We start from the raw sequence: 27,820 nt of genomic DNA, 5'->3' as shown, positions 1-27,820 counted from the left end.
GTGTAGGTGTATGAGGTGGAGGGGGATATTCCCCAAGGTGAGGGCATGTAAGTGTGTGTCGTCACACCCTCTTCGTGTGAGTGTAGGTTGGGGGACGAGGCCGGGCAGGGGGATGTTAGACAGTGTTCTCCTCACTAGGGGGCTCAGCATTGGGGGGCTCCAGAAGAGTCTGTTGAACTAGAGAGAGAAAGAGGGAATATATGAGAGAGAGAGAGAGAGAGAGAGAGAGAGAGAGAGAGAGAGAGAGAGAGAGAGAGAGAGAGAGAGAGAGAGAGAGAGAGAGAGAGAGAGAGAGAGAGAGAGAGAGAGAGAGAGAGAGAGAGAGAGAGAGAGAGAGAGAGAGAGAGAGAGAGAGAGAGAGAGAGAGAGAGAGAGAGAGAGAGAGAGAGAGAGAGAGAGAGAGAGAGAGAGAGAGATTAAACTGACAGTAATAAACCCGATCACACTTTAAACAAACTGCAACTTCTAAAGCTTAATAATGCCTTCATAAACCTTTTCCAACTAGAGTCAGCCTTATCACCATTTTCAATGGGAGGGCATTTCATCTACTCTAATCAAATCCACTTAATTTGAAGTAAATTACAAAAGGCTGCACATTGTCACAAAGATGACTTTTCCATGAGGAGCGAGGTGTTGGTTGTGGATATGACTTTTCCTATGGATTCCCTGAGGAGAGGGGCGTTGGTCGTGGAGATTACTTTTCCTTTGGATTCCTTGAGGAGAGGGGTGTTGGTCGTGGAGATTACTTTTTCTTTGGATTCCTTGAGGAGAGGGGTGTTGGTCCGTACAGGAGTTGCAGCGATGGGACAAGACTGTAACTACCTATTGGATACCACGAAATTGGGGGGAAGAATACAACAAAAAAATGAAACTAGCTCCGAGACAGGATTGTGTCAAGGCACAGATCTGGGGAAGGGTACCAAAACATTTCTGCAGCATTGAAGGTCCCCAAGAACACAGTGGCCTCCATCATTATTAAATGGAAGAAGTTTGGAACCACCAAGATCCTTCCTAGAGCTGGCCGCCCGCCAAACTGACCGATGGTCACGCTGACAGAGCTCTAGAGTTCCTCTGTGGAGATGGGAGAACTTTCCAGAAGGACAACCATCTCTGCAGCACTCCACCAATCAGGCCTTTATGGTAGAGCTGCCAGACGGAAGCCACTCAGTAAAAGGCACATGACAGCCCGCTTGGAGTTTGCCAAAAGGCACCTAAAGGACTCTCAGACCATGAGAAACAAGATTCTCTGGTCTGATGAAACCAAGATTGAACTCTTTGTCCTGAATGCCAAACGTCATGTCTGGAGGAAACCTGGCACCATCCCTACGGTGAAGCATCGTGGTGGCAGCATCATGCTGTGGGGATGTTTTTCAGCGGCAGGGACATGAAGACTAGTCAGGATCGAGGGAAAAATGAACGGAGCAAAGTACAGAGAGATCATTGATAAAAACCTGCTCCAGAGCGCTCAGGACCTCAGACTGGGGCGAAGGTTCACCTTCCAACAGGACAACGACCCTAAGCACACAGCCAAGACAACGCCCAGCCAGAGCCCGGACTTGAACCCGATCAAACACCTCTGGAGAGACCTGAAAATAGCTGTGCAGTGACGCTCCCCATCCAACATGACAGAGCTTGAGAGGATCTGCAGAGAAGAATGGGAGAAACTCCCCAAATACAGGTGTGCCAAGCTTGTAGCTTCATACCCAAGAAGACTTGAGGCTGTAATAGCTGCCAAAGTTACTTCAACAAAGTACTGAGTAAAGGGTCTGAATACTTATGTAAATGTTTTTTTTTTTTTTTTTTATATATACATTTGCAAAAATGTCTAAAAATCTGTTTTTTATTTGTCATTATGGGGTATTATGTGTAGATTGATGAGGGGACAAAACAATTTAATCCATTTTAGAATAAGGCTGTAACGTAACAAAATGTGGAAAAAGTCAAGGGGTCTGAATACTTTCCCGAATGCACTGTAGATAGGACCTCTATGGGTGATTAGGTTGTTACCTTGTGGTTCTGTGGCCACCACAGCCTCTGGGTTATCAGTCTTCACCAGGTCTGCATTCAGGCTCTCTGTAACAGGACACAACAGTCTGGTAAATCTGAGAATGTATCTAGATACTATTATCTGATTATAGATTATTATATAGAATCATATCCACATTATACCACAATATCTAAATCACAGATTACGATAACCACAGCTAGTCTCTTACGCTGTATGCTGAAGCAGAACTTCTTCTTCTGGTAGGAGACGTAACTGGTAACCATGCCAACCAGCGCCACGCCAATGGCACTGATGATCCCGGCGATGGTTCCGGTCTCAGCCACGGTGTCTGGAGCACAGAGTAACACAGGGGTGTAATCAATAGCCAATAATCAATATTAGACACATCTTGGCCATGCATAATGTTTCATAAAAATATTGTTGTTGTTGTTGTCATACCATAGTTGTTGTCATCAGCAGCAGACTGGCTTCCACCACGTCCACCTACAGGAACAAATAGAAAGATGTGAGGTGCAATCAATGTAAATGCATTTAATAAGGGTCTCTGTGTCCTGATAGAGAATATTAACTAGCTACCCAGATGTAAATACTGTTTATTTATTTGTCCTATTAAAACAAGACATTTACCTTTAAGTAGGATTTAAACAGAGTATCTTCAATAATGAATCATTAAAATAAACAAGCAATGGTAAAGGTCTGAACAAAGAAGAGTGTCTTCAAGCTCTTTTTTTGTTTGTTTATCTAATAATTTCCCCTATCTAAGATCATGCATTACCTTTGCCTTTGTCAGGGTTGTAGTTGTCGTCTTTCCCAACGTCAAACAGATCATCGTCTGAGAAAGATCCACCTAAGAATAGGGATATAGAATCAACATTAACTGGCAACCCTAACCTGACACACCAGGCTCCAAGCCAGGGACGGCCCCCGCTCAAACACAGCCAACGTCCCCAAAGGAAGGTCTCCAGAAAGTGGAGAAAGTTCAGCAGACGAGGGGGTCAGTCACAGTATGTAGAGGACAAGCGCTGGTCCTCCAGTGTAAAGATAGAATAAGGAGAAAGAAAAGGATCAGGGTTGCCAGATGTCATTCAGGGAGGAGAAAGAAGATTAGCCTTTGACAAGATCCAGAGGGAGCGACACAGTTAGTTGCCAGATATTATGACCTCTTTGGCAGGAAACGAGAGTGGCCTCTAGAGAAAGTTAGTGAGGATATAGACCATCAGTTATGCTTTGTGCACAGTACACCCACAGGACACCATGAGGCTGAGAGAAAAGGTTGCTGTTTTAAAGCAAATTTCCTGCAATTCTATACATTTTTGAAAGATAATTAAAGCTAGAATATAGGTGTGTTGACTGTGATAAAGGCACTGGATTATGAACTGTCTTGTGTGATAAATGAACAAATGAAATAGGCAGTGGCATGGTGCATATAGCCATAGAAACAGTGGCTTATTGGGGGTGTGGCTTTCAGTTAGGTCTTTTTGACAACCCATCCTGTGAGAGTGAATGTCATATGTACTGTTATATTTGATCAGACTAACCCAGCGTACTGCTTTCTATGAATTCGTTTGTATGTTTAGGTAAAAAGACAAATAATATTGTTCAAGCCATAGCTCCCCAGTAGGTCAGAGAGAGAGAGAGAGACAGAGAGAGAGACAGAGACAGAGAGAGAGAGAGAGAGAGAGAGGTGCAGAAAGTAAGAGACCTTTAGAGACAAAGAGAGAGAGACAGACAGACATAAAAGTTAGAGTGACATAAAGAAGGACAGAGAGATCGGATATTAAAAGCCCAGTAGAAAGGCAGGGTTTAGTTTATCCAGGTAGACCAGGTAGGTTAGGGTTGGGTCGGGTAGGTCAGGCAGGGTTCTTACCCCCGTTCCCTCCTCTGTTGTTGGGGTCTCCCCTGCCCCCGCCTCCAATACCTTTATCTGACGAGACATGACACCACATCAACCCTCTGATCCTATACTGGGCTAATATAGTGTTACTATGAGAATAATATACAGTGAGGGAAAAATGTATTTGATCCCCTGCTGATTTTGTACGTTTGCCCACTGACAAAGAAATGATCAGTCTATAATTTTAATGGTAGGTTTATTTGAACAGTGAGAGACAGAATAAAAATAAAAAAAATCTGAAAAACGCATGTCAAAAATGTTATAAATTGATTTGCATTTTAATGAGGGAAATAAGTATTTGACCCCCTCTCAATCAGAAATATTTCTGGCTCCCAGGTGTCTTTTATACAGGTAACGAGCTGAGATTAGGAGCACACTCTTAAAGGGAGTGCTCCTAATCTCAGTTTGTTACCTGTATAAAAGACACCTGTCCACAGAAGCAATCAATCAGATTCCAAACTCTCCACCATGGCCAAGACCAAAGAGCTCTCCAAGGATGTCAGGGACAAGATTGTAGACCTACACAAGGCTGGAATGGGCTACAAGACCATCGCCAAGCAGCTTGGTGAGAAGGTGACAACAGTTCGTGCCATTATTCGCAAATGGAAGAAACACAAAATAACTGTCAATCTCCCTTGGCCTGGGGCTCCATGCAAGATCTCACCTCGTGGAGTTGCAATGATCATGAGAACGGTGAGGAATCAGCCCAGAACTACACGGGATGATCTTGTCAATGATCTCAAGGCAGCAGGGACCATAGTCACCAAGAAAACAATTGGTAACACACTACGCCGTGAAGGACTGAAATCCTGCAGCGCCCGCAAGGTCCCCCTGCTCAAGAAAGCACATATACAGGGCCGTCTGAAGTTTGCCAATGAACATCTGAATGATTCAGAGGAGAACTGGGTGAAAGTGTTGTGGTCAGATGAGACCAAAATGGAGCTCTTTGGCATCAACTCAACTCGCCGTGTTTGGAGGAGGAGGAATGCTGCCTATGACCCCAAGAACACCATCCCCACCGTCAAACATGGAGGTGGAAACATTATGCTTTGGGGGTGTTTTTCTGCTAAGGGGACAGGACAACTTCACCGCATCAAAGGGACGATGGACGGGGCCATGTACCATCAAATCTTGGGTGAGAACCTCCTTCCCTCAGCCAGGGCATTGAAAATGGGTCGTGGATGGGTATTCCAGCATGACAATGCCCCAAAACACATGGCCAAGGCAACAAAGGAGTGGCTCAAGAAGAAGCACATTAAGGTCCTGGAGTGGCCTAGCCAGTCTCCAGACCTTAATCCCATAGAAAATCTGTGGAGGGAGCTGAAGGTTCGAGTTGCCAAACGTCAGCCTCGAAACCTTAATGACTTGGAGAAGATCTGCAAAGAGGAGTGGAACAAAATCCCTCCTGAGATGTGTGCAAACCTGGTGGCCAACTACAAGAAACGTCTGACCTCTGTGATTGCCAACAAGGGTTTTGCCACCAAGTACTAAGTCATGTTTTGCAGAGGGGGTCAAATACTTATTTCCCTCATTAAAATGCAAATCAATTTATAACATTTTTGACATGCGTTTTTCTGTTTTTTTGTTGTTGTTATTCTGTCTCTCACTGTTCAAATAAACCTACCATTAAAATTATAGACTGATCATGTCTTTGTCAGTGGGCAAACGTACAAAATCAGCAGGGGATCAAATACTTTTTTCCCCCTTACTGTACTACAACTCTACTATACTACTACTACTGCAGTATACAGACTATCAAACCCTAATATACTAATACTATACTACCACTCTGCTATACTACCACTGTGACTATAGTAAACAGACTATCAAACCCTGAAATACTATTATTACTATACTACTACTCTACCTTACCATTACTGTACCTGTAGTATACAGACTATGAAACCCTCATTTACTAATATTATACTACACTACTACTGTGACTATAGTATACAGACTATCAAACCCTAATATACTAATAATACAGCCTACTACTACTACTACTACAACTACTACTACTACAACAACAACATTCTAACCGGCTACACCACTACACTATTGAATGCCATACTATGCCATCATATAGTACTCTACACAAACAAAATAAGAACAAAAGTAATTCATACAGTGCCTTTCAAAAGTATTCATCCCCCTTGGCATTTTTCCTATTTTGTTGCATTACAACCTGTAATTTACATGGATTTTTATTTGGATTTCATGTAATGGACATACACAAAATAGTCCAAATTGGTGAAGTGAAATGAAAAAAATTACTTATTTCAAAGAATTCTACAAAATAACGGAAAAGTGGTGTGTGCATATGTATTCACCCCCTTTGCTATGAAGCCCCTAAATAAGATCTGGCGCAACCAATTACTACCTTCAGAAGTCACACAATTAGTTAAATAAAGTCCACCTGTGTGCAATCTAAGTGTCACATGATCTCAGTATATATATACACCTGTTCTGAAAGGTCCCAGAGTCTGCAACACCACTAAGCAAGGGGCACCACCAAGCAAGCGGCACCATGAAGACCAAGGAGCTCTTCAAACAGGTCAGGGACAAAGTTGTGGAGAAGTACAGATCAGGGTTGGGTTATACAAAAATATCAGAAACTTTGAACATCCCACGGAGCACCATTAAATCCATTATAAAAAAATGGGAAGAATATGGCACCACAACAAACCTGCCAAGAGAGGGCCGCCCACCAAAACTCACGGACCAGGCAAGGAGGGCATTAATCAGAGAGGCAACAAAGAGACTAAAGATAACCCTGAAGGAGCTGCAAAGCTCCACAGCGGAGATTGGAGTATCTGTCCATAGGACCACTTTAAGCCGTACACTCCACAGACCTGGGCTTTACGGAAGAGTGGCCAGAAAAAAAATAAGCAAAAAGGCATGTGGGAGACTCCCCAAACATATGGAAGAAGATACTCTGGTCAGATTAAAATTGAGCTTTTTGGCCATCAAGGAAAACGCTATGTCTGGCGCAAACCCAACACCTCTCATCACCCCGAGAACACCATCCCCACAGTGAAGCATGGTGGTGGCAGCATGCTGTGGGGATGTTTTTCCATCGGCAGGGACTGGGAAACTGGTCAGAATTGAAGGAATGATGGATGGCGCTAAATACAGGGAAATTCTTATGGGAAACCTGTTTCAGTCTTCAAGAGATTTGAGACTGGGACGGAGGTTCACCTTCCAGCAGGACAATGACCCTAAGCATACTGCTAAAGCAACACTTGTGTGGTTTAAGGGGTAACATTTAAATGTCTTGGAATGGCCAAGTCAAAGCCCAGACCTCAATCCAATTGAGAATCTGTGGTATGACTTAAAGATTGCTGTACACCAGCGGAACCCATCCAACTTGAAGGAGCTGGAGCAGTTTAACCTTGAAGAATGGGCAAAAATCTCAGTGGCTAGATGTGCCAAGCTTATAGAGACATTCCCCAAGAGACTTGCAGCTGTAATTGCTGCAAAAGGTGGCTATAGAAAGTATTGACTTTGGGGGGGTAAATAGTTATGCACGCTCAAGTTCTCGTCTTATTTCTTGTTTGTTTCACAATAAAACATATTTTTCATCTTCAAAGTGGTAGGCATGTTGTGTAAATCAAATTATACAAACCCCCCCCAAAAAATAAATTTTAATTCCAGGTTGTAAGGCAACAAAATAGGAAAAATGCCAAGGGGGGTGAATACTTTCGCAAGCCACTGTACATAAATAATAACAAAATAAACAATAACCTGCTTGTCCCTTGTTCTTGTCCTTCCCTCCAATGTCGTTGTTGGGATCCAGAGCATCACTCAGGTCAAACTCAGAGGCTGCAGGGAGAGGTCACAGGCCAGAGGTCAAAGATCAGGGGTAAAAGTTCAAAGGTGAGTCGGGCAAGAAAAATGGGATTGATGGAATCTACAGTATATCTAACATGCCTCAACCAGGAGGAAAACCAAACAGCGTAGTCACAATATACCGTATCTGTGAAGAGATACATTCTATACATGGAAACTTCATGTCTACTGCCCTCAAACTCAACTCTGGACCTGTAAGCCAGTTCCACTGCATTTTTAAAAATTGTTCCCCTCTAATCAGGGACTGATTTAGACCTGGGACACCAGGTGTGTGCAATTAATGATCAGGTAGAATAGAAAACCAGCAGACTCCGGACCTCGTAGTGGTAAGAGTGGAGTACCCCTGGTGTTCAGTATCAGTTTCTCCATACATTGTACAGATACATAAATACATACAGACAAACATGAACACAAATGAAGACGAGCTTCCAGTAGCCACACAGTTGAGAAAACATCTGCTAAACTATAACGTGTGGAAGACATTCAGGTAGCACTCACATCTACTCTATTTTGGTACTCAATAAATACCGAATGTCGAAAGGTCATTCAAAGGTCACACTGTCCATTTGTTGGGTCACTTGGTTGAATTCAAGAAGATGACAGCATTCTGTGGCTAAAAAAACCAACAGAGATGATGAGATGCAGACACAACACGACACACACACACACACACACACACACACACACAACGTGTGGCAACAGACAGACACAACATGTAAACAACATGGTGAGCGTACCCACAGTGTCTACAATGGCATGGTACACAGGATGTCATTGACGCAGGCAAGATATCACTACAATGTGTGTGAATGTATAGACGTGGACCGTGTCCCAATAATCTTCACTGGCTTCCTTTTCTCCTCTCCTCCATTTTAACCAATAGGAGTTGTCATCTGTCCAGTCCAATCAGATCAATGGTCATGAGAGAAAGCAGATACCAGGAACAAGGAAGCTAGTTTACATCAGAGCTATACAATATAGAGAGTTTGGCAAACTAGCCTCCATGTTGGTTCTAAACATTCCATGACATTAACCTTCTAATCTGCTTTCTAATTTTAATGCATGGAACATCTGGTGTCAAAATGGCCGACCATTAAAACGATACAATCTCAAACAGAGTTTGCCAGACTCTGTATATGTACACCTCTGTTTTAGATTGAAGGGACATAGGAATTGTCTTCTGACAGGAGCCGTACGTCACTCCAACGCAGCGCTAGTCCTTCGACCAGCAGTGCAGATGGGTGAGCAGCTACATGATGGGGGGGGGGGCATATATCGATACTAATAGATAGGCACCGTCTGAAATGGCACCCTATTCCCCACATAGTGCACTACTTACTACATACTACCCTATAGACCCTGGGCAAAAGTAGTGCACTATATAGGGAATATGGTGCCATTTGGGACAGACTTGACAACAACGGGATGGTGGTTCTAATTGGGGAATGGGGATGGTTTGTTAACAGACCTGCGTTCAAGTACTTTTCAAAATCATTTCAAATACTTGATCTGTGCTTGATTGAGCTTGCCTGTTTTAAACGGCACATGTCTGGCACTCTAGGCAGGCTACAGAAAAAGCTCAAAGCATTTGAAACATTTTGAATAGTATTTGAATCCAGGTCTGTTCGTTAAGCGAGCAGTACCAACCAGGCTGGGGCTTAGGTGGGGTGTGGGGGCCCTTGGTGGCGCGGGGCAGCAGGCCAGGGCGAGGGCTGGGCTCAAAGTCAAAATCAGCCTGGATCTCATCTGTTAGTGTAGTGAGTGCTCAGGGGTTAGTATAGCCTGGTTAACATTCAGTCTGGTTTAACCAGGCTAAGCTTAATGCTAGGCTTAGGGCTAGATTAAATCCGGAGTGAGGAAGATTCGCTATTGCATAATTGAAATTGAATGGCAATGTTCTTGCGTTCACGGTGACTGCATTCAAAGTAAAGGCTGCAGATGTCGGCTCAATCATAAATTACCTTTACATTTCAATTGCGCTATAACGTGGTTCTTCCACGCTCCGGATTGAATCCAGCCCTTAGATTAGTAGGGTTAAGACAAATTCTGTACAGGTCTGTTAGTGTAGTGATCTCTCTAGGGATAGCTAGTAGGGTTAATGGAATCACATACAGCACTGTAGTAGAGGTGCTTGTGAGGTTCAGGGCGCACGGACACGCGCACGGACATGCGCACGCACGCACACACGCACGCACAGACACACGCACAGACACACGCACAGACACACGCACAGACACACGCACAGACACACACACAGACACACACACACACACAGACACACGCACAGACACACGCACAGACACACGCACAGACACACACACAGACAGACACACGCACAGACACACGCACAGACAGACACACGCACAGACACACGCAGGCTAAGAATAGTAGGCTGACTACAATTGACATACACGTTAATGCCACAACATAGGCAAGGTGTGCAAGGGCAAGACTGACCAACCAAATAAGGGACGGCATGTTTCACAAGAGAGGTACAGGCATACATGTGTCGATGGTACCATGGTATCACAGTAGTGCTTCTCAAAAGATGTTAGTGTAGTGATCCATCTTAAGCATTGTCTAGACTATGTCGTCAATAGTTTACCCATCAACTGGGTTAAGGCTGTTCCAGCCAAGTCAAACCTCAGACTGCATTTAGCTGAGAATCCTGATCTATTGACAAGCAAACTGGGTCTGTCTACTGTAGCCATTTCATTGCTAAGTACATCCCCTGGCACTTTGGGTAAAAGCCTCGAATAAACAAGAGACTTCATGCATGCTGGTTTAGTAGAGTAGCAATTTTAGTATGGTAGTTAGTAGTATATAGTAGCAGTCTTAGTATGGTATTTGGCAGTATATAGTAGCAGTCTTAGTATGGTAGTTAGTAATAGTATATAGTAGCAGTCTTAGTATCTTAGCTAGTAGTATATAGTACCGGTCTTAGTATGGTAGCTAGTAGTAGTATATAGTAGCAGACATAACTTTAGCAAGTAGGCATTTCTCCATTCACTTGTTAAGTGTAAAGGGTCTGATTAGAAAGCCTGTATGCTATGGTGGTTTCTTCCCTCATGTCTCCTCTGGTTTGGGCTTGAGCGGGGCCTTAGTGGCTGTGGCTTTAGGAGGAGCCTTAGGGTGTGTGTGTATGCGATCTCACCTGGCTTGGGCTTGTGTGGCGGGGCCTTAGTGGCTGGGGCTTTAGGAGGAACATTGGTGGTGGTGATCTTCTCATCTTCTCCAAAGAACTCTGACAGGAACATCATCACAATGAGCACGAGGAACATCGCCACAATGAGCACGAGGAACATCGCCACAATGAGCACATGAGGAACATCGCCACAATGAGCATATGAGGAACATCGCCACAATGAGCATATGAGGAACATCGCCACAATGAGCACATGAGGAACATCGCCACAATGAGCACATGAGGAACATCGCCACAATGAGCATATGAGGAACATCATCACAATGAGCACATGAGGAACATCGTCACAATGAGCACATGAGGAACATCGTCACAATGAGCACATGAGGAACATCGCCACAATGAGCACATGAGGAACATCGTCACAATGAGCAAATGAGGAACATCGTCACAATGAGCACGAGAAACATCGTCACAATGAGCACATGAGGAACATCGTCACAATGAGCACATGAGGAACATCGTCACAATGAGCACATGAGGAACATCATCACAATGGCTGAGGTCAGTACAGTCAAACGAGGGTTAGACTCAATCCAGACCGTGGAAGAGCCGCGTTATAGCGCTATTTACATTGAAAGGCAATGTTCCCACATTCGCCGGGGACAGCGTTTGCGGTAAACGCTGCATATGTCGGCTCAATCGGAAGTTACCTTTAAAAAGGTAATGAACAGTTTTTAATTAAATTGAATAATATTTCATCATTTTGTTACGTTCCCCAGCAAGAAAACCAACTCAATATTAGGAAGGTGTTCTTAATGTTTTGTACACTCAGTGTATGTCTCGCCTTTCATCTGTGTCTGGTGTTAGCTTGTTGCTGCCTAGCTAGGTCTTCATCTGTCTGGTGTTAGCTAGTTACTGCCTAGCTAGGTCTTCATCTGTCTGGTGTTAGCTAGTTACTGGCTAGCTAGGTCTTCATCTGTCTGGTGTTAGCTAGTTACTGGCTAGCTAGGTCTTCATCTGTCTGGTGTTAGCTAGTTACTGCCTAGCTAGGTCTTCATCTGTGTCTGGTGTTAGCTAGTTACTGGCTAGCTAGGTCTTCATCTGTCTGGTGTTAGCTAGTTACTGGCTAGCTAAGTCTTCATCTGTCTGGTGTTAGCTAGTTACTACCTAGCTAAGTCTTCATCTGTCTGGTGTTAGCTAGTTACTGGCTAGCTGACCTGCCAGCATGGAACAACACATGTCTCACAAGAGACATGCCAAGCATTTCTATCCAAAACAAATATTATGGGTGATATTTTAGTCACACTCAAAAGGCTATTTTACATGGAAATCAGAATGACTGTCCGGGACCTGTAAATGTCAAGTACGCTATAAGCAGATCTTCCACGGTCCGGATTGAAACTAGGCCTAGATTGGAGACACTTCAAGACAATTCCCATTCATAACATACTCATTATTAATGCCTAATACCTGCTTAGGAGATGTGGATGATTTACCAGCCTTGTGCTTAAGCATGTGGTAAGTAGGCCTATAGTGCATAGCTACAGTATAGAGTACAAAGTAAGCCTACACACAGTATCTGACTTATGCTGATTTAAGGGGAAATCCAATGCACCAGTGTAGGCTGCTGAGGGGAGAACTGCTCATAATAATGGCCGGAGCGGAGCAAATGAAATGGCATCAAACACATGGAAACCATGTGATGGTATTTGATACCATTGCACTGATTCCGCTCCAGTCATTACCACGAGCCCGTCCTCCCCAATTAAGGTGCCACCAACCTCCTGTGCCTTGTGCTAATGTTAGAACCTTAGATATAATCAATAACAGAAAATACACTACATCTTTATTAGTAGGTTTTCAAGTGGTCAATACCTGCTTAAATACCTGCCAGTTTAATATATGTAAATAAATGAGGACCCCTGTGCTCACTCATGTGAGCACTGTCGCTACAGCACAGGCGGATATAAATCAATAGCAGAGAAAGTCTATATCCAGATGGATCTGTGAATCTGGGATCGTTTACCTTCTCCTGCCCCTTCTACTGGTTTGGGTTTGGGGGTTGCTGCTGCTGAGAGAAGAGAACAAGAGAAGAAAACAAGAGAAGTGAACAAGAGAAGAAGTGGAGAACAAGAGAAGAGAACAACAAGAGAAGAAGAGAAGAGAACAACAAGAGAAGAGGAGAAGAGAAGAGAAGAGAACAACAAGAGAAGAGGAGAAGAGAAGAGAAGAACAAGAGAAGAGGAGAAGAGAAGAGAAGAACAAGAGAAGAAGAGAAGAGAAGAGAAGAGAAGAACAAGAGAAGAAGAGAAGAGAAGAGAAGAGAACAACAAGAGAAGAAGAGAAGAGAACAACAAGAGAACAAGAGAACAAGAGAACAACAAGAGAAGAGAAGAGAGCAACAAGAGAACAACAAGAGAAGAGAACAACAAGAGAAGAGGAGAAGAGAACAACAAGAGAAGAGGAGAAGAGAACAACAAGAGGAGAAGAGAACAACAAGAGAAGAGGAGAAGAGAAGAGAACAACAAGAGAAGAAGAGAACAACAAGAGAAGAGGAGAAGAGAAGAGAACAACAAGAGAAGAAGAGAACAACAAGAGAAGAGGAGAAGAGAAGAGAACAACAAGAGAAGAAGAGAACAACAAGAGAAGAAGATTAGAGAACAAGAGAAGAGAAGAACATCATCATACAGAATGTAGCTACATCAATACATAGTCAGAATGATGATATGAATTAATATAAAACATGCAGTCAGACAGTGCATTAAAGCTACAATCTGCAATTGGTACCGCAATTTTGGGACTTTTTTTAAATGAACGACTTCATAGCCAGCGTATACAAATATATTGTCTGAAAAATGTCATACGGAATATAGCTACATCAACACAGTCAGAATGTAACTAAATTAGTAGTCAGAAGACTTCATACTCAGGGACCAGAAACACATTGTCAGATAATAGCATACAGTGCCTTCAGAAAGTATTCACACCCCTTGACTTTTTCCACATTCTGTCGTGTTACAAAGTGGGATTAACATGGATTTAATTGTCTTTTTTTTGGTCAACAATCTACACAAAATACTCTAATGTGAAAGTGGAAGACAAATTATAACATTTGTAAATATGTATGCAAAATAAAACACAGTGGCAAGAAAAAGTACATGAACCCTTTGGAATTACCTGGATTTCTGCATGAATTGGTCATAAAATGTGATTTGATCTTCATCTAAGTCACAACAATAGACACACACAGTATGCTTAAACTAATAACACACAAATTATTGTACTTTTCTTGTCTATATTGAATACATCATTTAAATATTCACAATGTCGGTTGGAAAAAGTATGTGAACCCCTAGGCTAATGCCTTCTCCAAAAGCTCATTGGAGTCAGGAGTCAGCTAACCTGGAGTCCAATCAATGAGACGAGATTGTAGATGTTGGTTAGAGCTGCCCTGCCCTATAATAAAACACACAGAATTTGAGTTTGCTATTCACAAGAAGCGTTGCCTGATGTGAACCATGCCTCGAAGAAAAGAGATCTCAGAAGACCTAAGATTAAGAATTGTTGACTTGCATAAAGCTGGAAAGGGTTACAAAAGTATTTCTAAAAGCCTTGATGTTCATGTTCAAGTACAATAATACTTTAGTACCTTATTGTAATCAGGATGCATGTTTTGGAATATTTTATTCTGTACAGGCTTCCTTCTTTTCACTCTGTCAATTAGGTTAGTATTGTGGAGTAACTACAACATTGTTGATCCATCCTCAGTTTTCTCCTATCACGGTCATAAAACCTCTAACTGTTTTAAAGTCACCATTGGCCTCATGGTAAAATCCCTGAGCGGTTTCCTTCCTCTCCGGCAGCTGAGTTAGGAAGGACGCCTGTATCTTTGTAGTGATTGGGTGTATTGATACACCATCCAAAGTGTAATTAATAACTTCACCATGCTCAAAGGGATATTAAATGTCTGCTTCTTTTTTTTTTTACCCATCTACCAATAGGTTTGATTTTATTTTATTTATTAGGATCCCCATTAGCAGACTGCTGGTCTTACTGGGGTCCGAAACTTAACGAAAAAATACATTACAGACAAAAAAAAAGACTTTACAATTTACATACATTTTAAAACATTAACATTTAGTGTGTGTGTGTGTGTGTGTGTATCTATCAGTTACACATACATGTCAGTACATACACACAACAAGTAGGTCACATGGGGGAGAGGCATTGTGCCGTGAGGTGTTGTTTTTTAAACCAGGTCTGCTCTTCACTTGCACTATATAACATGGAAGGGAGATCCATGCACTTTTCTGTGAGGCATTGGAAGACCTCCCTGGTCTTTGTGGTTGAGTCTGTTTGAAATTCAGTGCTTAACTGAGGGACCTTACAGATAATTATATGTGTGGGGTACAGAGATGAGGTAGTCATTCAAAAATCATGTTAAACTACTATTGCACACAGAGTGAGTCCATGCAACTTTTTATGTGACTTGACTCAAGACATTTCTGCTTTTCATTTTAATTTGTTAAAAACATTCTAAAAACATAATTCCACTTTGACATTACGTGGTATTGTGTGTAGGCCAGTGACAAAATACATCTCAATTTAATACATTTTAAATTCAGGCTGTAACACAACAACATTTGGAAAAAGTCAAGGGGTGTGAATACTTTCTGAAGGCACTGTACATGAATCCATTGTCCATGAATTCATGGTAGAGATGTATGATTTCATATAGTAGATACTGCAGTAGTAAGTCTCAAGTATATGAATATTGTGTATTTTACAGTCTGACTGTCTTTCTGTACTTACGTGTTTTAGAGACATCGCCATCCAAGGCATCAGACAGGTCAAAGCCACCTTCATTCTGGGACAGAGCTGGAGGAGGAGGAGGAGGAGGAGGAGGAGGAGGAGGAGGAGGAGAAGGAGAAGGAGAAGGAGAAGGAGAAGAAGAAGAAGATGCTCAAATCAAATGTTATTTGCCACATGCGCCGAATACAACAGGTGTAGACATTACAGTGAAATGCTTACTTACAAACCCATAACAAACAATGCAGTTTAAGAAAAAAAATAATAGCAAATAATTAAAGAGCAGCAGTAAAATGAAATAACAGTAGGGAGGTTATATACGGTCTAAGGCACTGCATCGCAGTGCTAACTGTGCCACTAGAGATCCTGGTTCGAATCCAGGCTCTGTCGCAGCCGGCCGCGACCGGGAGACTCATGGGCGGCGCACAATTGGCCCAGCGTCGTCCAGGGTAGGGGAGGGAATGGCCGGCAGGGATGTAGCTCAGTTGATAGAGCATGGCGTTTGCAACGGCAGTGTTGTGGGTTCGTTTCCCAGGGGGGGGGGCAGTATAAAAATAAAATAAAAATATATATATGTATTCACTAACTGTAAGTCGCTCTGGATAAGAGCGTCTGCTAAATGACTAAAATGTAAATGTAAATATACAGGGGGTACCGGTACAGAGTCAATGTGCAGAGGCACTGGTTAGTAGAGGTAATTGAGGTAATATGTGCATGTGGGTAGAGTTAAAGTGACTATGCATAAATAATAAACAGAGTAGCAGCAGCGTAAAAGAGGGGGGTAGGGGGTGGGGGGGGGGGGCAATGCAAATAGTCCGGGTAGCCATGATTAGCTGTTCAGGAGTCTTATGGCTTGGGGGTAGAAGCTGTTAAGAAGCCTTTTGGACCTAGACTTGGCGTTCCGGTACCGCTTGCCATGCGGTAGCAGAGAGAACAGTCTGACTAGGGTGGCTGGAGTCTTTGATAATTTTTAGGGCCTTCCTCTGACACCGCCTGGTATAGAGGTCCTGGATGGCAGGAAGCTTGGCCCCAGTGATGTACTGGGCCGTACGCACTACCCTCTGTAGTGCCTTGCGGTCGGAGGCCGAACAGTTGCCATACCAGGCGGTGATGCAACCAGTCAGGATGCTCTCGATGGTGCAGCTGTAGAACTTTGAGGATCTGAGGACCCATGCCAAATCTTTTCAGTCTCCTGAGGGGGAATAGGCTTTGTCGTGCCCTTTTCACGACTGTCTTGGTGTGTTTGGACCATGATAGTTTGTTGGTGATGTGGACACCAAGGAACTTGAAGCTCTCAACCTGTTCCACTACAGCCCTGTTGATGAGAATGGGGGCGTGCTCAGTCCTCTTTTTTTTTTCCTGTAGTCCACAATCATCTCCTTTGTCTTGAGCTTGTTGAGGGAGAGGTTGTTATCCTGGCGCCACACGGCCAGCTCTGACCTCCTCCCTATAGGCTGTCTCATCATTGTCTGTGATCAGTCCTACCACTGTTGTGTCGTCGGCAAACTTAATGATGGTGTTGGAGTCGTGCCTGGCCATGCAGTCATGGGTGAACAGGGAGTACAGGAGGGGACTGAGCACGCACCCCTGAGGGGCCCCCGTGTTGAGGATCAGTGTGGCAGATGTGCTGTTACCTACCCTTACCACCTGGGGGCGGCCCGTAAGGAAGTCCAGGATCCAGTTACAGAGGGAGGTGTTTAGTCCCAGGGTCCTTAGCTTAGTGATGAGCTTTGAGGGCACTATGGTGTTGAACGCTGAGCTGTAGTCAATGAATAGCATTCTCACATAGGTGTTCCTCTTGTCCAGGTGGGAAAGGGCAGTGTGGAGTGCAATAGAGATTGCATCATCTGTGGATCTGTTGGGGCGGTATGCAAATTGGAGTGGGTCTAGGGTTTCTGGGATAATGGTGTTGATGTGAGCCATGACCAGCCTTTCAAAGCACTTCATGGCTACAGACGTGAGTGCTACGGGTTGGTAGTCATTTAGGCAGGTTATCTTAGTGTTCTTGGGCACAGGGACTATGGTGGTCTGCTTGAAACATGTTGGTATTACAGACTCAGTCAGAGACATGTTTAAAATGTCAGTGAAGACACTTGCCAGTTTGTCAGCGCATGCTCGGAGTACACGTCCTGGTAATCCGTCTGGCCCTGCGGCCTTGTGAATGTTGACCTGTTTAAAGGTCTTACTCACATCGGCTACAGAGAACTTGATCACAGAGTCATCCGGAACAGCTGATGCTCTCATGCATGCTTCAGTGTTGCTTGCCTCGAAGCGAGCATAGAAGTAATTTAGCTCCTCTGGTAGGCTCATGTCACTGGGCAGCTCGCGGCTGTGCTTCCCTTTGTAGTCTGTAATAGTTTAAGCCCTGCCACAAATGCTAAAAGTAATTGAAAGATTTCAAATAGTATTTGAACCTAGGTCTGCTGCCAACCAACCCTTCTTCAATCCTTTCCATGATCCACGTTCCAGTGTAGTGACGAATGCAGTGGTTGCTGTCATATCAAGATGTCAACAAAGACTCCTTGCATTCCTCAAGCACATGGGACAGAAGCGCTATTGTGTCCATACAGCAACGCACACATGCGCACGCACACATACACGTCTCTTTTTCAAGTTTTTTCAAGTCTCCTCACAATGAGTGATAATGATAGATCTAATGGCCTACAAGGGGTATTTTTTCCCTCCAATTAAATAATTGTGCCAGACTTGCAACCTGTGCCTCATTATCATTGGGTAGATAAAACCTGAGTAGTCTCATTATCATTAGGTAGATAAAACCTGCGTAGTCTCATTATCATTAGGTAGATAAAACCTGCGTAGTCTCATTATCATTAGGTAGATAAAACCTGAGTAGTCTCATTATCATTAGGTAGATAAAACCTGCGTAGTCTCATTATCATTAGGTAGATAAAACCTGAGTAGTCTCATTATCATTAGGTAGATAAAACCTGCGTAGTCTCATTATCATTAGGTAGATAAAACCTGCGTAGTCTCATTATCATTAGGTAGATAAAACCTGCGTAGTCTCATTATCATTAGGTAGATAAAACCTGCGTAGTCTCATTATCATTAGGGGGGGTTAAAGGTTATCTTTAGTAGGAAGTTGTCCTTACCTAGACACTGATCTAAAGACAGTTTAGCATCCCCCCCTTCCCCCCTAATAAGACAAATGAATGACCTACTTACGATTAGAGGAGACACTTTTGATCATTATCATTATGTATCAGACACCCATCTTAATAATAACAATGACTGCCATTTCATGAGTTTGCTTGTGAAATTCACATCAGTCTAAGGCAGCATCCTGTGTCTAATGTTAGCTCCAAGGGTCAGAGAGCAGCATTCTACACGTGTCTGAGAAAGGAACTATCCCAGCACACGCACACTCACACACTGAAAGGTGAACGTCGTCAAAGGGGAAGTAGACACAGATAGGGCTGTTGCGGTGACCGTATTACCGCCACACCAGCGGTCACCAGTCATGAAGGCACTCAAATTCCATGTGACCGTTTAATCACGGTAATTAGGCTTCTCCAAGCTCTGATGCTGCTGATGGTCATTAGTAGCCTACCAAACTTGCTAACTGCCTGGTACTCAGCATTCTATTGTCCCTCTAATCAAATCAAATTTTATTGGCTACATGCGCCGAATACAACAGGTGCAGACATTACAGTGAAATGCTTACTTACAGCCCTTAACCAACAGTGCATTTATTTTTAACAAAAAAGTAAAAATAAAACAACAACAAAAAAAGTGTTGAGAAAAAAAGAGCAGAAGTAAAATAAAATAACAGTAGGGAGGCTATATATACAGGGGGGTACCGGTGCAGAGTCAATGTGCGGGGGCACCGGCTAGTTGAGGTAGTTTAAGTAATATGTACATGTGGGTAGAGTTAAAGTGACTATGCATAAATAATTAACAGAGTAGCAGCAGCGTAAAAGGATGGGGTGGGGGGGCAGTGCAAATAGTCTGGGTAGCCATGATTAGGTGTTCAGGAGTCTTATTTACATTTACATTTTAGTCATTTAGCAGACGCTCTTATCCAGAGCGACTTACAGTTATAAAATAATGTATGCACTATTTTTCATACTGGCCCCCCCGTGGGAATCGAACCCACAACCCTGGCGTTGCAAACACCATGCTCTACCAATTGAGCTACATCCCTGCCGGCCATTCCCTCCCCTACCCTGGACGACGCTGGGCCAATTGTGCGCCGCCCCATGGGTCTCCCGGTCGCGGCCGGCTACAACAGAGCCTGGATTCGAACCAGGATCTCTAGTGGCACAGCTAGCACTGCAATGCAGTGCCTTAGACCACTGCGCCACTCGGGAGTAGTGGCTTGGGGGTAGAAGCTGTTGAGAAGTCTTTTGGACCTATACTTGGCACTCCGGTACCGCTTGCCGTGCGGTAGCAGAGAGAACAGTCTATGACTAGGGTGGCTGGAGTCTTTGACAATTTTGAGGGCCTTCCTCTGACACCGCCTGGTATAGAGGTCCTGGATGGCAAGAAGCTTGGCCCCAGTGATGTACTGGGCCGTACGCACTACCCTCTGTAGTGCCTTGCGGTCGGAGGCCAAGCAGTTGCCATACCAGGCGGTGATGCAACCAGTCAGGATGCTCTCGATGGTGCAGCTGTAGAATTTTTTGAGGATCTGAGGACCCATGCCAAATCTTTTCAGTCTCCTGAGGGGGAATAGGCTTTGTCGTACCCTCTTCACGACTGTCTTGGTGTGTTTGGACCATGATAGTTTGTTGGTGATGTGGACACCAAGGAACTTGAAGCTCTCAACCTGTTCCACTACAGCCCTGTCGATGAGAATGGGGGCGTGCTCAGTCCTCTTTTTTTTTTTCCTGTAGTCCACAATCATCTCCTTTGTCTTGGTCACGTTGAGGGAGAGGTTGTTATCCTGGCACCACACGGCCAGGTCTCTGACCTCCTCCCTATAGGCTGTCTCATCGTTGTCGGTGATCAGGCCTACCACTGTTGTGTCGTCGGCAAACTTAATGATGGTGTTGGAGTCGTGCCTGGCCATGCAGTCATGGGTGAACAGGTAATGGTAATCACTCTGACATCAATGCAAATGTAATCGAAAATCTAATCAAACACTTCATGAGAGCCCATGTTGCCCAACATTTCTATAGGCAATGAAATTGCGCGAGAAAACATAGTGATGGCCTCTAATAAAAAGAGGAGGATCCCATCAAGCTTCCTATAGGCTACGCCTACTATATTTATTTCTCAACTTTCCTAATATTAAGAAAATATTAAGCACATTGCTTATCTTTACAACAGGAGTATAGCCTACTTGGCTGGCATGAAAATTAACCACAGGAAAAGCGTCCTCCATTCGCTATTTAAGTGCAGAGATTATATTGTATTTTTCCCACTGCCCCTGTTTCGAGACAGGTGCATGATAATGGTCCATTCTAAATCAAAACAAATTTCACACATATATTATTTAGTATATGTAAAGACAAGATTAAATCAAGAATAGTGTGATGGGTGACAATATTAGCCTAGCACTTGTGAATGATATATTATGACTTGTGAATGATGCCCAGCTTAAGGCAAGAAACAAAGCCTTGGTTTTTTACTTGTTCAGATCATAGTGGCACACCTCATGTAGCCTAGCCCATAGGCCTATATGTTTTGATAAGGTTTGTATCACAACTAAAGTGGCCAAATAACTTCTTAAAATTAAGCACATTCATCCGCTTTACAAGGGGTGTGGAGCCTAACTGGCATACATAAGCAGCGTGTGAGTTTCAAGTTTGGGGAAGATCATTACTATTGCTATATTACGCCTGGTATAACTATTGCTACTTAGCCTGTTACCGTGCACCCGGCCTGTCACCGTGCACCCGGCCTGTTACCGTGCACCCGGCCTGTTACCGTGCACCCGGCCTGTCACCGTGCACCCGGCCTGTCACCGTGCACCCGGCCTGTCACCGTGCACCCGGCCTGTCACCATCTACCCGGCCTGTCACCATCTACCCGGCCTGTCACCATATACCCGGCCTGTCACCATATACCCAGCCTGTCACCATATACCCAGCCTGTCACCATATGCCCAGCCTGTCACCATATACCCGGCCTGTCACCATATGCCCGGCCTGTCACCATATACCCGGCCTGTCACCATATACCCGGCCTGTCACCATATGCCCGGCCTGTCACCATATACCCGGCCTGTCACCATATACCCGGCCTGTCACCATATACCCGGCCTGTCACCATATACCCGGCCTGTCACCATATACCCGGCCTGTCACCATATACCCGGCCTGTCACCATATACCCGGCCTGTCACCATATACCCGGCCTGTCACCATATACCCGGCCTGTCACCATATACCCGGCCTGTCACCATATGCCCGGCCTGTCACCATATGCCCAGCCTGTCACCATATACCCGGCCTGTCACCATATACCCAGCCTGTCACCATATACCCAGCCTGTCACCATATACCCAGCCTGTCACCATATACCCAGCCTGTCACCATATACCCAGCCTGTCACCATATACCCAGCCTGTCTTTGTCTTTGCACCTTCCCTCCCCTGCAGAATAGGGGAAACAGCCCCTTGTCCCTCCCTCTCGGTCACATGATGACCCCAGACCAACCATGTGACTTCTGATCAACCACTTTTTGACTATCATGTATGGATCTTGGAAAAATAACAAATCTGTATGAATGCATGTCCATTGTTCCCCCAATACTGATGAAGGCTTGTCCATTTAACTCCTGCTTCTGTTTTAAGAAATTAAACTTGAAGGGGCGGTTTCCTTTTCCTAATAACTTTAGATGGAGATTCTCAAATTGAGTATGCTGTTTTGCCCCCTACTAGGCTTAATCTGTCTGGGAAAACACCCCCAAAAGATTAGCCTATCACCATGAGTGAGGTTTTCCTTTTCCACATGTATATATGTTGCTCATAGCAACTAATTACTTTCTACACCAAAGGAGTAAATTAGCTAGATATAATTTATCATGTCAATATTGAATTCCCAACATGAACAGTAATCTCTATAGAGACGGTATAGACGGTTCCTGCATGGATCCTCAGCTGCTGTGTATCAAAGTGAATAAATAATCGATTTCTCTGTTCAATGACGACCCCCACATGGTCCTGTCTGCATCCTGTCTGGGGACTGATCTCATTACATTTCATTAAGGGTGTGGCAGGGTGTAATGTAACCCCAAAATAAAGCTCACACACACACACAACCTAAAAGCTTGCATGCTGCCCACACACACCCCTCCTCTCTCCTTCCCACACACACCCCTCATCCCCCTTTCCCAAAGAAAAGACTGCAGCTGAGGCTTCACCCCTCTCCTTTCCTCCCTCCACCTCCTTTCCTCCTCCTTCATCCCCTCATCCCAAAATCCAAACCCCTCCAGCTAAAATTTGCCAAGTGTGCACTAATCTATGAGGGGTGTCAGGGCTGACAGACTGAACTGTAAACATGCGGTCAGGTCATTGAAGCAGTAATAATGTGAACAGAACAGAATAGGGACTCGAGGACTAGACATGTCCTCATGGTCTTAAAATGACACGCTCAGTGTGCGCATGTGCGAAGGGAGGAAACTGGCACCCTGGAGGTTTCAACCTGCACCTGCCATGGAGAGAACGAAAGAGCGACCCTTCGAAGAGAATTAAATAAAGACTCTCGACTCACTGAACCAGACCTCATAATATAACCATTCAGTCAATAACACCCATACTCTCTTATGTGTATAGTCTAAGTGATCCACCACAAATTAAAACCATAGGCTGTAAATTATTTTTAGACAATTATCATCAGTAGCCTAGTTTATTTGCATAGCTCTTTCTTTAATTCATGCTTATCATTTGTGATAAACAAAGATTACTTTACCCATTTAAATACATCTATATAACCCCTAAATAACACCTAGCCTATATCAATCATGAATATAATATCTTACTGTGTCTGCTATAGGATGTATGTCTGATAACATGATGTCCTAATATTCTGGTCCCGTGTGGCTCAGTTGGTAGCGCGCATGAGACTCCAGGGTTGTGGGTTCGAATCCCACGGGGTACCAGTACGAAAGAAAAAAAGAAAGTATGAAAATGTATGCACTCACTACTGTAAGTCGCTCGTCTGCTAAAATGTAAAAATAGTCTACCGGCACTGATATGTGACTAGACTGCAAAGACATTAGCATCTCAGGGAACGTGTTTTATCCCACATCTATATATAAAGCTTCGTCTTGTATCATTAGAATTCACATCTAAATGTGTGATAGAAAGAGATCAATTTGGATTGTGGAATCGAACATATGGAACATCAGTTCGCAGCCAGACTGGCTGGTCAATATGACTAGGTCCAAACCTGACACATGTAGGCTAGGCTACTTTTTGGCATGACTGGGTTAGGTTGTTAGGCTAACACATCTGTAATGTCAGTATGTAGACGTAATAGGTATCCATTGTAATCTATGCAGCGGCTTGCTGCCGCCCGTGTACCGTTATTCGTTGTAGAATAAAGGAATACCTCTAAAAAAAAAAAAAAAATTGACCGAGGAAACAAAACACTGATGAACTAGGCAATAGCGTGAACCACAACAAAGAAGAAAGAGAGAGAGAGGCCTTAGAAATGAATTGAGAGAGGGGTTGGGCGAAACGCTTACCTTTCATAGCTAGCAGCGAGACTACTAGAAAGAGCGACCACGCCGAACATTTCCCCATGTTTGAGATTCGTCGTTCCGGCGTTGTATCGATACTGGTTTAAAATAACGTTACACTAACGATAAAAACGACTTATAGTCTTCTCTCGCTGCCTGCTTGCTACAATGTAGCGATTTGTTGGGCGTTGAGCCGCTTGAAAGCGCTACTTTGATCCTAAAAAATCTTTGTTTGGCGGCGCCTGTGCGACAGTGGCGAACAGTTGGCTGCAACTGAACGGAAAGTCTGCAGTGAGAATGAGAGTGGTGCGGCTGTGCGCCTGTGGAGAAGCGAGAGAGCGGTAGGTAGGCGCAGCATCTACAGCGAGAATCACATTACAGTGGCGGTGTAGGGCGGATCCTCTCCGTTTTTACAGACAACAGACAGAGAGACACAGTGGTGATTTAAATCCCGTTATTCTCTATTCCAATGGTGAAAAAGGCCTATGATGATGCCATATTGGATATTCAGAACTGGCCTGTAGGCTTGATCTGAGTAAGGGTGTGTAGGCTAATAGACAATGCATGATGTTGAACTTTCATTAGCCTACAGCTATTAGGCAGACAGAATGGTGGTGATTTAAATACAGTTATTTCCCATTCCATAATCTCTATGATGAATAATAAGGTTGTACCATATTGGCCTCTAAAGGGTGTGTAATATAATGCATGATGTAGAAGTTCAATTTACATTTTAGTAATTTAGCTGACGCTCTTATCAAGAGCAATTAGGGTTAAGTGCCTTGCTCATGGGCACATCGACAGATTTTTCACCTAGTTGACTCGTGGATTCAAACCAGCGACCTTTCGGTTATTGTCCCGATGCTCTTAAACGCTAGGCTACCTGCCGCCCCATTACAATTACACTACAGCTACAGACGACAGCTGCTTAGCCAGAGGCGTTGGGTGATGAGTAGGGGATAACCTCAGAGGCCTCAATTGACAGACTGTTGTTCATATGAGATCGTAATGCACGCATAATTACATAATGACCTTCAGTTGGCTATAGTAGCTTATTCGGGCAAGAGATAGCCATATTAGACCAACATTGAAATCAGAATGAAAGACGTGCTGGAATGGAATAGAATAGAATGGAATAGAATAGAATAGAATAGAATAGGTTAAAATTAACTGTTGAAAGAAAGGGAGAGTGAGGAGGAAGCTGTTCTGACTCACTGTCTGGTTGCATTTTTTCCTTTTCCTGAATGGTCTATTGATAGATCAGTCCTGACAAGTATCTGTCTGTCCCTGTCTCACAGCTTGATCATATGCCTTAGAATGGAATAAATATAGGCTACTTTATACATTTCCCAGGGGGAATTAGTTTGATATAGGCTACCATGTATTTATCGGTTATAAAATAACATCATTAAATCATAACATTGTTACCTCAAAACATCATTAAATCATAACATTGTTACTTCAAAACATCATTAAATCATAACATTGTTATCTCAAAACATCATTAAATCATAACATTGTTACTTCAAAACATCATTAAATCATAACATTGTTACCTCAAAACATCATTAAATCCCCAGACTAAAATCACAACAAAGTCTGATGATTCAGCTTGATCCCTCACATTGATTTGACTGATTGATCCAATTCAATTGATTGATCAATTCCTTCGATCATTCATTACTATCTCTTCTAACGTAAAGGTTCCAAACTCACTTCAGACATGTGACCATCATTCTTTCTTCTGATATTAATTGGCAACATTTTAAATAATTTTCTATGAACTCCAATGCAATGATTTGGCCCAAAATAAATGTGTCTCATCAGTTACCTACTACCTATTTGTATGAATTTATTTATGTATTTATTCTTCATAAGCATTAACAGGACCAATGAAAATACAAGTAACATGATGCCTTAAAAACAAGTAGAAAGAGTCAAGACGTAAAGGTGAGGTGTGAAACCCAGGAGGCTACACCCCAACAGGCCTCTATACTGAGGATGTTCAGCACCACCTATATACCCAGAGCCCTGCTCTGAGAGGCCAGGGGCTGGTTCTGCTGCACTATTGGCACAAGGGAACAAGTGATCCAAGGTAAAGAGGTAAAAGGACAGAAGGCACACGTTTTTGGAAATGGAACTAAGCCCAAAATACATTAAGCTAAGTGAGGAGTTGGATGGGTGCCATTCAGCCGACTTGGGGCTCAAATCCTGTTTGGGTCTCCTCCACCATGAAGCAGAGGTGGTTGGTTTATTGCTGTGCATAGGCTAAGATGCATTCTAACAATAGAATAGAACAACTTTATTTTCCCATTGGGTAATGAACATCAGATATCATTGTTTTCTGCTTTGATTTGTTCAATTACCACAGTCAGTGTCTCAAACTGGTTCTTGGGGACCAACCGGGACCTTCCACACATTTGTTCAATTCCAAGCAAGCCCCCTCCTCCTTGAGATCTACCTGGTAGTTTACACAGGCTTTTGCTCCAGCCATACGACAACACACCTGCAGGAGGGTAGCTCCCTAGGAGGACGATTGGTCAACGCTCATTGCTCAACATCTTGATAATCACGTCGGTAATCGTGCTTTCAGTTTGGCTTCAGAATAACTGGATAATTGTTTTGTCCTGAAACAAGAAAAATGAAATAATATGAAAAGATGTATCTAAAATAGGTCTTAAAAAAGAGAGAGACAACCCCAGTCCTTGAGGGCATAAGTCCTGCTGGTTTTCATATCATCCCAGTATGTATTAACGATCAATTAATGTAATGGATTGGCTTGATAGTTTAAACACTGGTTGCCATGTTGAAATCAATCTCTGATTAAAATGTCAAGGATACAAATCCACAAACTAACCTCCTTTCAATGGATAGTTCACTCAAAAGTTATTCTGATCATTCTCCTCAAAAGATCACATTCTGTTCTGAAGATCTGCAGGTTTCAGTCTCAAATTAATTAGAAATATATGTAGCCACCATCTAACTCAAATGGTAACATGGTAATTATCCAACAGTGACTATTGAAATAATCTATAGACCTACCAACTCTAATACACTATACATTTTCTTACTACATATAAGGTCGAATACAAAACTGTAGTAAAATGAATTATTTTATTAGGAATATCCATCCCTTATGAGTGCAATGACTTGACAGGTGTTCACAGATCTGTATCTGTAGCCTAGTGTCCTATCTTAACCTTTCACCTGAGAAAGAAAGCTGTTTTATAATGTCTAAAAACATCTCCAATTGAACCTCTATATGTTAGCATACAAACCGTACCCATGTGTACTGCTGCACACACAGCCATCCATCCTCACCCAATGAACTTCTCTTTAAACTACTCTGAAACTTTTCTCAGCGGCTCTTTTCAAAGGCGTGGGTATGACAAGGCCTCCTTGTCGACCAATCACCAACGAGAAATCCGTAACGTGTGTAGAGCAGCGTCCAATCAGCAGTTTG

The 27,820-nt window shown here is 43.4% G+C and overlaps 1 protein-coding gene across 1 annotated transcript; it reads right to left on the bottom strand.

Annotated features, from left to right (window-relative positions):
* Window positions 1–115: 115 nt before the first annotated feature.
* LOC311112680 (CD99 antigen-like protein 2) lies at window positions 116–24,427 on the bottom strand (the record flags this gene model as incomplete). The annotated part of the gene is made up of 12 exons (XM_084155813.1): window positions 24,364–24,427; window positions 15,712–15,777; window positions 12,926–12,970; window positions 10,906–10,995; window positions 9,399–9,497; window positions 7,647–7,724; window positions 3,876–3,932; window positions 2,784–2,855; window positions 2,447–2,491; window positions 2,217–2,336; window positions 2,008–2,073; window positions 116–177 (listed from the first exon to the last, which is right to left on the bottom strand). The coding sequence occupies exons 1-12, from the start codon at window positions 24,419–24,421 to the stop codon at window positions 116–118; spliced, it is 858 nt and encodes a 285-aa protein (XP_084011939.1). The 5' UTR covers window positions 24,422–24,427.
* Window positions 24,428–27,820: the final 3,393 nt, after the last annotated feature.

The sequence above is a fragment of the Coregonus lavaretus genome (assembly GCF_964263955.1).
Source record: "Coregonus lavaretus genome assembly, chromosome: 39".
NCBI classification, from domain to species: Eukaryota; Metazoa; Chordata; class Actinopteri; order Salmoniformes; family Salmonidae; genus Coregonus; species Coregonus lavaretus.
Note: the sequence above shows the minus strand (reverse complement) of the source record. Positions and strands in the feature narration are given on the sequence as shown.